Below are 13,555 nucleotides of genomic sequence, written 5' to 3' on the forward strand. Positions count from 1 at the left end.
CGGATACCAGTGTCGCCCTGCAATTCACTCTACCCAGGTAAGGATCTCTATCTTTTGATTCATTTTGTATGACAAATTCAAAATATTACCATGTTCAAAGTTATTCTATTAGCATGGAATGATTAAATCTGACTTTTCCTTAAAATACACAATTTCAAATCAGGAGCCCAAAAAGGCTTTCAAGTACTAAGATGGATGGATCCACAACATAAGCAACCCAAATGTGAACAAAACAGGGTGGAGAGAGCATAGTAGAGAATAAAGTAAGGGAGGACAGGGGACAAGTGTAAGAACACAGAAAGCAGGCTAAAGGATAGTTTTTTCTTTGCAAGGAAATGGGTATCACAGGGGAAGCCAGCATTTGTTGCCCATCTCCAACTACTCTTGAACCAAATGGCTCGAGGCGACTTTAGAGTCAACCATATTGTTTTGGCTTTAGAGTAAATCAAAGATGATGGATTTCCTTTTCCTAAACGGAAATCAGTGAATCAGATGGTAGCTTTGTGGTCACCATTACTGAAACTAGTTTTCAATTCCAGCTTTTATAAAGTGAATTTAAATTCCAACAGTTGCCACCTTTTCATTGAAGCCTTGCAGATTTTCTCTCTGCTGATAATTATTCAATTTCTTTTGAAAGCCATGATGGACTCTGCCTCCATCACACTCTCAGGCAGTACATTCAAGATCCCAACCACTCACTATGGAAAACGTACTTTTCCTCATGTTGCCTTTGGTTACTTTGCCATTGAACTTAAATTTGTCTCCTCTGGTTCTCAATCCTTCCGCAGTGGAAACAGTTTCTTCCTATCCACTCTGCCTCATGCCCTCATGATTTTGAATATCTCTATCAAATCTCTCCTCAACCTTCAATTCTCCAAGGAGAACAGATACTCAACATAGTAAACAGATACCCTCAGGTACTGAAGCCGTCTGTGTCCATATGCCAAGAACTGGACAACATTCAGGTTTGGACTAAGTGGCAACTTAGTGCTACACACATTAGGCAATTAGAGAATCCAACCATCTCCCCATGGCATTCAATGGTATGACCACTGCTGAATTCCCCCATCAATGATCTAGGAGTTACCATTGACCTGAAACTGAACTGAACCAGCAGTGTAAATACTGTGGCTATAACAGCAGGTCAGAGGCTGGGAATTCTGCAGTAAGTCACCTCCTACTGCCCAAAGACAGTTCATCATTTACAAGGCACAAGTCAAGAATGTGATGGAATGATCCCTGGATGAATGCAACACCAACAACATTCAAGAAACTTGAAACCATCCAGGACAAAGTAGCCCATTTGATTGGCACTCCATCCACCACCTTCAACATTCACTCCCTTCACCAAATGGCACACCATTGCAGCAGTATGTACCATCTACAAGATGCAGGGCAGCAACTCCCCATGGCTCCTTCCAAACCTGCAACCCCTACCACTGAGAAGCAAGGGCAGCAGATGCATGGGAACTTCATAACCTGCAAATTCTCTTCCAAGCCACACTCACCCTGACTTGGAACTGTATCATCTGTCATTCCTTTACTGTGGCTGGGTGAAAATCTTGGAATTCCTTTCCAAACGGCATTTTGGGTGTACCAACACCACATGGACTGCTTACTGTGGCTTACAACCACCTTCAACAGCAAATAGGAGTGGGCGATAAATGCTGGCCGAGCCAGTGACACCCACATCCTGTGGAAGAATAAAAAATGAGTCCCAGTTTCTTCAATCTATCTATCCTACTGAAGTTCCTCTCCCTGGAACCGTTTTTGTGAATCTTTTCTGCTGCCTCGCTTACGCCTTCACATCCATTCTGGTTTACAGAATTGGACACAATACTCCAGTTGAGGCCCAGAATTCTATAAAGATTCATCATAACTTCCTTATTTTTGGACTTCATGCTTTTATTTAGAAATCCCAGGATCAGGCATGCCTTAGTAAACCACTTTCTCAATCTTTCCCTGTCAACTTTAACAAACTGTACATATATACGATCAGATCCCTCTGCTCCTGCACCCTTTTTTGAAATGTATCCTTTGTTTATATTACCACTCCTTGTTCTTCCTCCAACCGCTTATCACCTCACACTTCTCTGCATTGAAATTTCATCTGTCACATGTTCAACCAGACTACCAGCCTTTCAATGTCCAAGAAATGCCCATCTCTAACCATTTCACAATATTTACATGTTTTGTGTCACTGACAAATTTTGAAATTATGCATTGCATACCAAAGTCCAGGTCATCAACTGAGATTAAGAAAAAAAGTCAACCTCATACCACTCCCTGGAGAACTCCACGATGGCAGTCTCCTCCAGTCTGAAAAGCTACTGTTTCCTGTTCCACAGCCAACTTTGTATCCGCATTACCACCAGCTTTTATTTCATGGGCTTGAACTTTGCTATCAAGCCTATAAGGTTGCCCTTTCTTGAGCGTCTTTTGAAAATCCATGTAAACCACATCAATTGCAGGGAGGATGTACTAGCAGTTTTGAATAAACTGAAGGTCGATAAGTCCCCTGGGCCTGATGAAATATATCCTAGGACTCTTTGGGAGGCAAGGGATGAGGTTGCAGAGCCTTTGGCTTTGATCTTTGGGTCCTTACTGTCCACAGGGATGGTGCCAGAGGACTGGAGAGTGGCGAATGTTGTTCCTCTGTTTAAGAAAGGGAATAGAAATGACCCTGGTAATTATAGACCGGTTAGTCTTACTTCGGTGGTTGGTAAGTTGATGGAAAAGGTCCTTAGGGATGGGATTTACGACCATTTAGAAAGATGCGGATTAATCCGGGATAGTCAGCACGGATTCGTGAAGGGCAAGTCATACCTCACAAATTTGATAGAATTTTTTGAGGAGGTAACTAAGTGTGTTGATGAAGGTAGGGCAGTTGATGTCATATGCATGGATTTTAGTAAGGCGTTTGATAAGGTCCCCCATGGTCGGCTTATGATGAAAGTAAGGAGGTGTGGGATAGAGGGAAAGTTGGCTGATTGGATAGGTAACTGACTATCTGATCGAAGACAGAGGGTGGTGATGGATGGAAAATTTTTGGACTGGAGGCAGGTTGCTAGCGGAGTGCTACAGGGACCAGTGCTTGGTCCTCTGCTATTTGTGATTTTTATCAATGACCTAGAGGAGGGGGCTGAAGGGTGGATCAGTAAATTTGCTGATGACACCAAGATTGGTGGAGTAGTGGATGAGGTGGAGGGCTGTTGCAGACTGCACAGAGACATAGATAGGATGCAAAGCTGGGCTGAAAAATGGCAAATGCAGTTTAACCCTGATAAATGTGAGGTGATTCATTTTGGAAGGACAAATTTAAATGTGGATTACAGGGTCAAAGGTAGGGTTCTGAAGACTGTGGAGGAACAGAGAGATCTTGGGGTCCATATCCACAGATCTCTGAAGGTTGCCACTCAAGTGGATAGAGCTGTGAAGAAGGCCTATAGTGTGTTAGCTTTTATTAACAGGGGATTGGAGTTTAAGAGCCGTGGGGTTATGCTGCAACTGCACAGGACCTTGGTGAGACCACATTTGGAATATTGTGTGCAGTTCTGGTCACCTCACTATAAGAAGGATGTGGAAGCATCGGAGAGTGCGCAAAGGAGATTTACCAGGATGCTGCCTGGTTTGGAGGGCAGGTCTTATGAGGAAAGGTTGAGGGAGCTAGGGCTGTTCTCTCTGAAGCGGAGGAGGTTGAGGGGAGACTTAATAGAGGTTTATAAAATGATGAAGGGGATAGATTGAGTGAATGTTCAAAGACTATTTCCTCGGGTGGATGGAGCTATTACAAGGGGGCATAACTATAGGGTTCATGGTGGGAGATATAGGAAGGATATCAGAGGTAGGTTCTTTACGCAGAGAGTGGTTGGGGTGTGGAATGGACTGCCTGCAGTGATAGTGGAGTCAGACACTTTAGGAACATTTAAGCGGTTATTGGATAGGCACATGGAGCACACCAGGATGATAGGGAGTGGGATAGCTTGATCTTGGTTTCAGATAAAGATCGGCATAACATCGTGGGCCGAAGGGCCTGTTCTGTGCTGTACTGTTCTATGTTGTTCTATGTTCTAATTGTAATACCTCAACCAGCCTCTTTGTTATCTCAGGAAAAAATCCCAACGTTTTTAACAAATTGCCCTTAACCAATCTAGATTTGTCCAAGTGACTGCTAATTTTGTCCTGGATTATGGTTTCTGGAAGCTTTCCCACCACCAATATAATTGATCTTCCAAATGCTTTACTATGTGTGTATTTCTTAAATTGTTAATATGCAAACAAGCAACACTCATGTAAATTGTTACTTTTACGCATACTGCTTTTTTAAACAATAAGGAGTAAAACTATCCCCATAATGGTCACCAGATGATGCCATGTGACACATCAGGTTTTTGACACTTTTACTCGAGCCAATCATAAAGCATTGGAGAGGTATGTGCACAAAATTGTGTCTGCACTGGTTGACTGAAGCAGCAATTTGGTATTTGGTGAATTGCTCAGAGAGCCAGTAGTAGAAATGAAGACTGAATAGCCTCCTTCTGTGTTGCAACAATTCTGTGATACATGGGAGAATTAGCCAATTGCTAGAGGTCACTAATTGCATGGTAAGTATTTTAACAGCTGGCTCAACAAAATTATTGCTAACCCCTTGATTGTAACGCATCCAAGGGATATTAAGGGTATCGAGTAACATTCCTGATGTCTGTGCTAAACAAAATGCTGACAAAATAATCAACTCACTGAATATACACACAAGACTACCCAAATAAAATGAATTCCCCAGTATTTAGATCAGGCACACACACAAACGTTGCGAGTGAAAAAGGCTTACTTGAAATTCACTCCAAATGACAAACTTAAGAAGGGATGGGGTCTGAGGAAAGTGAGGCAGGAAAGAAGTGCCCGAGGATGAAGGAGGAGGAGGAGATGAGAGGGAGTTTTAAGTACAACATTGAGCTTATTGGATCAAATAGTACTTCAATGTTCTTACGCAGTGAAAAATGTTTGTTAATACAGAACAAAGTTAATCCAAAGTAAAAACAAACTTTAGTATCTTCAAATGAAAAAAAATCTAAAATCTTCCACACTACCCTCATGAACAGAAGATAGTCAATAGTATTTGAGGTGTCTACAGACAAAATGATGCCTTCAAAGAAAATGGGACAATTTTCCAACACCTTGCTCTATAGCCATGTTTCAAATTGATGCTTAAACAGATCTGCAACATTTTAATCCCAGCTCTTTGCGATTAAATCTTCAGAAAGTAATGTTGGTGGAGCATCTGTGCATTTGGTAAATAATGATTAAATGACTATTATGATGGAAAAGTTGTTACTGACTTGTCCTTTATTTCGAAGCGTTCATGTAACCACCTCTTCAGGAATATAGCTTCCTCTGGAACCTCTGTCATATCCACACGCTCAAAGAAAATATGTATCCTTGGACACTCCCTGCATAAGAATTCTGTGAATCAAAGGAACAAAACTGTAAATGGAAAACAATGAAGCAATTAATATAGCTGCTAACTGCGCTAGTATTACAAAAATACTATTTTCCAAATAACTGACCAAAAGTAGTAGTTGAGGTGGGTTAAAGCGATGTGAAAGATATTTTAATAGATCATTTCTTATTAAAGCTGAAACTTCATACATATCTCAACAAACAAAGCAAGTGTCAATTAAGTGTAAATACATGATTTAAAGATCCAAAGATGTGCGGGTTAGGTTGATTGGCCATGCTAAAATTGCCCCTTAGTGTCCTGAGATGCATAGGTTAGAGGGATTAGCGGGTAAATGTGTAGGGATATGGGGGTAGGGCCTGGGTGGGATTGTGGTCGGTGCAGACTTGATGGGCCGAATGGCCTGTTTCTGCACTGTAGGGTTTCTATGATTTCTATGACATATTCACTACTTTCACTTGATCAACTTGCCATTATTATAGATGATGGGCAAAACATATCAACTTCAAGACACTTCATATTCAAACATATTGAAACAAACTGAACAAAAAAAAGTAAAAGACCAACTACCTAATTTAGTTTGACACAAGGTGGAATGACAGAGACAGATATCCTCAGTCCAAACAATTTTTAATTATTTACAGTTCAAAGCAAATTATCAATGCCACAGGACAAAAATGCAACAGTGGCTTCAAGGTCTATTACTGACTTCTTTCCTAATGATTTCAGATATTAAGCAAATTATGAAATGAAAACGATCATATCCAACATACAAATTATATATTCAGAAACTCCACTCATGAGGATGATATTAACATCACAACCATTAAATTACTCTGAATAAGTAGTACTGAATAAAGTCATTTTACATCACTTAAATTCCCATTCCTTTTTACAGGTTCATTCAATTTTCAAATCAAAGTAATATTGTTATTTTATCACAACTTCTTAAAATAGAAGATATATAAAATTTGATATAAATATAATATAAATATAAGATATATAAAATATAATATATCTTCACAAATGTATTCTTGTGGTGAATTCAATTAAGTTGAACTAAATATCTAGAAAGACATTTATGTGGAAATGTGTTTATAACATTAAGCCTGTATTACAATTCCTCCATTACAAGGGAGGAAGTGTTAGGTTTGTTAGAGAATATAAAGACTGACAAATCCCCAGGGCCTGATGGAATCTATCCAAGGCTGCTCAGGGAGACGAGAGTTGAAATCGCTGGGCCTCTGACGCAAATCTTTGTCTCGTCACTGGATGCAGGTGAGGTCCCAGAGGATTGGAGGAAAGCTAATGTGGTGCCGTTATTTAAGAAGAGTAGGAAGGATAACCCAGGTAATTATAGGCCGATGAGCTTGACGTCCGTGGTGGGGAAGTTGTTGGAGAAGATTCTTAGAGATAGGATGTATGCGCATTTAGAAAGGAATAAACTCATTAACGATAGTCAGCATGGTTTTGTGAGAGGGAGGTCATGCCTCACTAACCTGGTGGAGTTTTTTGAAGAAGTGACCAGAATGGTTGACGAGGGAAGGGCCGTGGATGTCGTCTATATGGACTTTAGTAAAGCATTTGACAAAGTCCCTCATGGTAGGCTGGTGAAAAAGGTTGGATCTCATGGGATAAAGGGGGAGGTGGCTAGATGGCTGGAGAACTGGCTTGGTCACAGAATGTGGAGATGCCGGCGTTGGACTGGGGTAAGCACAGTAAGAAGTCTCACAACACCAGGTTAAAGTCCAACAGGTTTATTTGGTAGCAAATACCATAAGCTTTCGGAGCGATGCCCCTTCGTCAGATGGAGTAGTTATCTGTTCTCCAACATTAGTACACAGACACAGAAATCAAGTTACAGAATACTAATTAGAATGCAAATCTCTACAGCCAGCCAGGTCTTAAAAGGTACAGATAATGTGGGATAATGTGCCCACATTATCTGTACCTTTTAAGACCTGGCTGGCTGTAGAGATTTGCATTCTAATTAGTATTCTGTAACTTGATTTCTGTGTCTGTGTACTGTTGGAGAACAGATAACTACTCCATCTGACGAAGGGGCATCGCTCCGAAAGCTTATGGTATTTGCTACCAAATAAACCTGTTGGACTTTAACCTGGTGTTGTGAGACTTCTTACTTGGTCACAGAAGACAGAGGGTGGTAGTGGAAGGGTCTTTTTCCAGCTGGAGGCCTGCGACTAGTGGTGTTCTGCAGGGCTCTGTATTGGGACCTCTGCTGTTTGTGATTTATATAAACGATCTGGAAGAAGGTGTAACTAGGGTGATCAGTAAGTTTGCGGACGACACAAAATTGGCAGGACTTGCAGATAGTGAGGAGCATTGTCAGAAGCTACAGAAGGATATAGATAGGCTGGAAATTTGGGCAAAGAAATGGCAGATGGAGTTCAATCCTGATAAATGCGAAGTGATGCATTTTGGTAGAAATAATGTAGGGAGGAGCTATACGATAAATGGCAGAACCATAAAGGGTGTAGATACGCAGAGGGACCTGGGTGTGCAAGTCCACAGATCCTTGAAGGTGACGTCACAGGTGGAGAAGGTGGTGAAGGCATATGGCATGCTTGCCTTTATAGGACGGGGCATAGAGTATAAAAGTTGGGGTCTGATGTTGCAGATGTATAGAACGTTGGTTCGGCCGCATTTGGAATACTGTGTCCAGTTCTGGTCGCCACAATACCAGAAGGACGTGGAGGCTTTGGAGAGAGTACAGAGGAGGTTTACCAGGCTGTTGCCTGGTATGGAGGAGCTTAGTTATGAGGAGAGATTAGGTAAACTGGGGTTGTTCTCCCTGGAAAGACGGAGGATGAGGGGAGACTTAATAGAGGTGTATAAAATTATGAAAGGCATAGATAGGGTGAATGGTGGGAAGCTTTTCCCCAGGTCGGTGGTGACGTTCATGAGGGGTCATCGGTTCAAGGTGAAGGGGGGGAGGTTTAACACAGATATCAGAAGGACATATTTTACACAGAGGGTGGTGGGGGCCTGGAATGCGCTGCCAGGCAAGGTGGTGGAGGCGGACACACTGGGAACGTTTAAGACTTATCTAGATAGCCATATGAACGGAGTGGGAATGGAGGGATATAAAAGAATGGTCTAGTTTGGACCAGGGAGCGGCATGGGCTTGGAGGGCCGAAGGGCCTGTTCCTGTGCTGTATTGTTCTTTGTTCTGTAGGTTAAGCTTGATGATATATAATAGAGAAACACACACAACAAAAAAAATGGATACATGAGTGGGGAGACAGCAATGTGGCAAGCCCAGTTGGCAGGAGCGTTTAACATGTCTTGGAAAATGGCAAGTGCGAAGTCCATGGTTTTACCTACATTGAAACGGATGGATGAAAAATCATGGGCTTCCGGCTTACTATTTCCAAAGATGATCACAATCACTCCTATCAAAATAAGACCTGAACTAAAACAATGCAAATGATATAAATTGATTTACAAGTTTGGATGGCAGTGGCACATTGCTTCTTGCAGTTTAATGAGACAAGTCAGATTCATTGCCTCTGAGAAACAATATCGTAATATTCACTTAAAATTAATGTAAGCCAGCACACAAAAAGAAACAAAGATCAAACAAACCTTACTGCAACTTGAAAAAAATTCTGAAAGGATCTATGCAGTAGGGATATTTTAGAGCTAATGCAAATGACTTCCTTTATGTTGTTAATCCTATGGCAAGGAAATGAGTAATGAAATGGAAAGAAAACAAAATTTTAAAACTTGTCTGGAACAAACAGAATTTGTTTGAGGATAGATATTTAAAAGGAAGTAATTGCCTATGCAAATAATCTGGAACTCTTGCCATATGACCACACATTTAGCACAACCACTACCTTCAAATATAAATCCGATAACTCAAAAGACAGTCAAAGACATATTAAAAACCAATGCAAAAAACCCAGCAAGGTAACAATGTGCTTAATGGATTCATGAATGCAAGATTGCAAGTGAAGAGAAGCTTCCTTGTCACCTCTCCAATGACTGTAAATCCATGAACTCTGGTTATTAACCTACATGCTACAGGGAATAATTTTTTGCTGTCTACTCTACTCTGTCAAAATCACATTATCTTGAAAGCCTCCGATGCGCACGAGCTGTAGTTCAGATAGTAGCAAAGTCACTTGAGTCAAAATGTTATGGGGTTCAAGTGTCACTCCAGAGTGTGAGCACAAAAATCAAGGTTGGCACTCCAACAGAGGACCGAGTGGGTGCTGTACTGTGTTAAGTGGTAACTTATCAAACCTCCCCTCATAATTGAAGTCCTTCATCCTGGTAAGGCCATTACAACTTTCCTGAAATCTGGTATCCAAAATTGCCCAGAATATTCCAGCTGAGATCAAATAGTGATTTATGATGTTCCAGCAGGATTTCCTTGCTTTTATAATCTTTTCCTCTATTCATAAAATCATGTAACCTATATACATCTTAACTCCCTTATCAATTTGCCCTGATGCATTTAAGGATTTGTGTGCATAGACAGCTCCCTCATCTATATTTTACAAAATCACACTATAGGGTATTATCATTTCACATTAGTTGTTCCACACGTAATTTCACACTCCTCTGCAATGAATTTCCTCTAATATTCTCCTGCCCATATCACCACCATCCTAAATATCATCCTGAATCCTATAACTATTCTCATTATTATCCATTGCTTTGCAAAGTTTCAGAACCTCTACACTCGAGACTAGGTCATTTACAGAGTTTGAAAATTTACCTAATTTACTTTCCATCTTATTTCAACAGGGCGTGTTCAAACACAATAGCATTTCAGTGGTTTTTGTCCCATCGCAGGGTCTGTTGAAAGTAAAGAGTAGTGTTTTGATGAATGATTATTTTGTAATTACACTGAACTAGTTGGTTAAGATTCATATGTGCAGGTTGGAATCATGATGTGGAGACATTACGATCATGATATGATATTACCTCATGCTATTACCATCATGATATTACCAGGTTGGAATCAGCCAGGAAACTAACAGGATGAACAATGGGTAGTGAGAACAAGACCCCCATCAGCATGTGTGTTAAAGAGCAGTATTCACAATATACACAGGAGGAATGTCATACCAGGTCTTAAATCTATCTCCAGAAATAAGATTTGTCAATATGAATAAAAACGTTTTGGCATTTAAAACATAAGGATTTTTTGAACTAGCTTCTTTATACTTGTTTCTTTCAGATCACATACGGAATTGTCTTCTTTTGGATAAAAGCTGAATTTTGTTTGCTTACTTCTACAGAAGTCACCATTAATGTTATAAACAGTGACCAAACCTAGATATGCAATTCACATTGGTCCCATTACAGAGTGCAAATATGCCATGAGAAATTAATTAGGAGAAAGTTTCTTGTTTATAACCAAGATGTCAATCATTTTTTCAGTATAATTTTCTTCAACTACAGTATGACTTTCATTATGTTATTTTCACAGTTGTGTTGGTGCTGTAGAGTGATGAATGCAGCAAAGAGTAATAACAATAAATTTCAAAGGGAGCTTGTCAATGAAACATGATGATGAGGGTCATACAGGACTCTCTCTTTCAGCATCTGTACTGAACGGCAGCTGTATTTTCTCACCTAATTGGAAGATTACAAACGAATGAAAGTACCTACTTAAAAATTCTATTCCTCAAGATGGATGGTGCAATTCTTTTTTTTAGTAACTGCGTTTATGGATAACTGCACTCTAGTGGTAAGCATAATCAGGAAGTTCCCAAGTTTGATGGCTGATCTTTACTGACCTTAGCAAGCCCATGATCATGCTTTAAACATTGCCACAATCCTTCAGCATGATGTTGTCTCCCCTTTTGCCCACTTTTCCAGCAACTCCACATTTGAATGCTTCCAATCAAGTCTCCTTCTCCACTATATCACAGGAATGGCTCCAATCGGTCACAAATGTCACCCATTGTGACAGCACCTTGGTGCAATATCCCTCCTAATACTTGATCGAATTGTAGTTCACCACACTTTCGCCAATGTCCCTCATCCATTGGTCAGATGATGAGGATTGCCATTGCTTGGCTCTACCGTTACCTATCTAGCTGTTAAAGAACTTCCTGCAATGGCTTTGTTGCACTTGTACCATTACTTCTGGAACTTTAACAATAATCTATCCGCAGTCCCCTCCTATATCTCATATACATGCTGCTTCTCAGTATCATCCAAATATATATACCCCAAACTTGTTCTGATGACAAGCAGCTCTAAACGGCTACCACTTATCTCAACTGCACCGACGTACTGTCACAGCATTTCCCCGACAAAACTTCTTCCAATTAAGCACTAGGAAACTGAAACATGGAAGAATGGAAACATGATGCATTGTCTTTGGTCCCTGTCATTTCCTCCATTTCCTAACCATTGGTTCTGCTCCTTCCCCAACCCTGGTTTCTGTCTGAACCAGACAGTTCACAACCCTGGGCATTCTATTTTGACCCCGAGCTGAGATTCTGGTCCCATTGCCTCTGTTTACAAAAACTGGCTACTTTCATCTCTAACATCATTCATCTTGACCCCTGCATCAGCACATCCAGATCAAGTACTACAATATTCTCCTTGCCTACCTCTTAACGTCTACCCTCAATAACCTGAGGTTCATGCCACACTCTGCCTGTATTCTAACTTGCACAAACTCGCATTCATCCGTACTCTGGCTTTGGTTCATCAATGACTCAATTTTAAAATTCTCATGTTCACTTCCCTCTAATTTTATTCATACCCAACTGTATAGCCTCCAGCAGCCCTATAATCCTTTGAGAACTTTGCATTCCTCCAACTCTGCCCTCTGTTGTATCTCCCACCTCCTTTGCTCCATTAGCAGCAATGTATTCAACCATCGAGGTCTATGCCCTGGAATTCCCTCACTAATTTCTCCACTATTTTTTCTTCCTCCAAGGCATTCTTTAAAACATGGCTCTCTCATCTGTCTCAAAGTCTCCTTATTTGACTTGTTAGTTTTTGCCTGATTTTGCTTCCGCAAACACCTTAACTATGTCAAAGACATAATATAACTAGAAGTTGTCATTTTGTAGTACAGAATTTGTGTACTGCTGAAAAAAAGACATTATGTCGAAGCTTTTCATCTTGTACTTATCAGGACAATTTGCAAGAATACCAATGAAAGGGAAAACAACTAATTTATACTATATGAGAAGAAAGTGCTGATTGGTTGGCAAGAGGACTCTGATTGGTAGAGGTATTGTCATGGATAATGTGCATGGTAATAAGAGACCACTTGCCAACCAAGCAACACTCTCTTGCCATATGTTTAGTTGTTTTCAACAATGACTGCAAATTGTTAGGATGCAGACCATTGCAGGCTGCCAAAAAGCTAACATACTGCAAAAACTGATGAGTAGCACAGAGCTGAGGAACTGAGGCAGAGATGGAGTGGGAGAGAGATTGAGAGTAAAGAAACTACCAAAATTGAGAGTGGTCCAGAAATCTCATATAGCTGAAACTTAAAATTCCAAGTCAGGTAATGGAACCACATGAGTTGGCAGTACTTGTATCTTTCTGATGCACCCTCTCCTATGCATTTCACTAGTTTCTAAACAGCATGCCATGATTAATAGCACTTCGATTTGTACATATTTTGTAAAAGTCACGATCATTTAAAAAATGATACTAAAAATTATTCATGCTATTGTTAGTACACTGAACAAAAATCTGGAATGTAAAATCAAGCAATATTAGCACATGAATGATCATGATCATTTGAGACATAGTACAAATTGGAGCCAATTTTCTCTGCTGTACTCATGTTGAAACAGCTGGATTTTATTATAGAAATCACAAGGGAACACTGACAATCCCAAGAACTTTTCATTTCACATCACTTGAATTTCCCCAATGGCTAAATCCAACTTTGCTGCAACATAACTTATCCCTCAGTGCTTTAGATAGATTGCAGTTACGCAGCAGATATATTTTGCCATTTGAATTCGGTACACTAGTTCTTACAAACTTTCAAAAGTTGAAAAGATAATGAAAAAATACAAATGCACATGCATGGTCCATTTTAGGAGCACATTACAGTGGGAAATCACAGGTTTAATGTAA

The 13,555-nt window shown here is 40.3% G+C and overlaps 1 protein-coding gene across 1 annotated transcript in view; it reads right to left on the reverse strand.

The window, feature by feature from the left end:
- agpat5 (1-acylglycerol-3-phosphate O-acyltransferase 5 (lysophosphatidic acid acyltransferase, epsilon)) overlaps positions 1-13,555 on the reverse strand; it is a 115,015-nt gene that overhangs the window by 4,772 nt on the left and 96,688 nt on the right. Inside the window, exon 7 of the mRNA XM_078213239.1 lies at positions 5,340-5,463. Within this exon, the coding sequence (XP_078069365.1) occupies positions 5,340-5,463 (124 nt within the window). The remainder of the gene's footprint in view (positions 1-5,339; positions 5,464-13,555) is intronic.

The sequence above is a fragment of the Mustelus asterias genome, chromosome 5 (assembly GCF_964213995.1).
Source record: "Mustelus asterias chromosome 5, sMusAst1.hap1.1, whole genome shotgun sequence".
Classification (NCBI taxonomy): domain Eukaryota; kingdom Metazoa; phylum Chordata; class Chondrichthyes; order Carcharhiniformes; family Triakidae; genus Mustelus; species Mustelus asterias.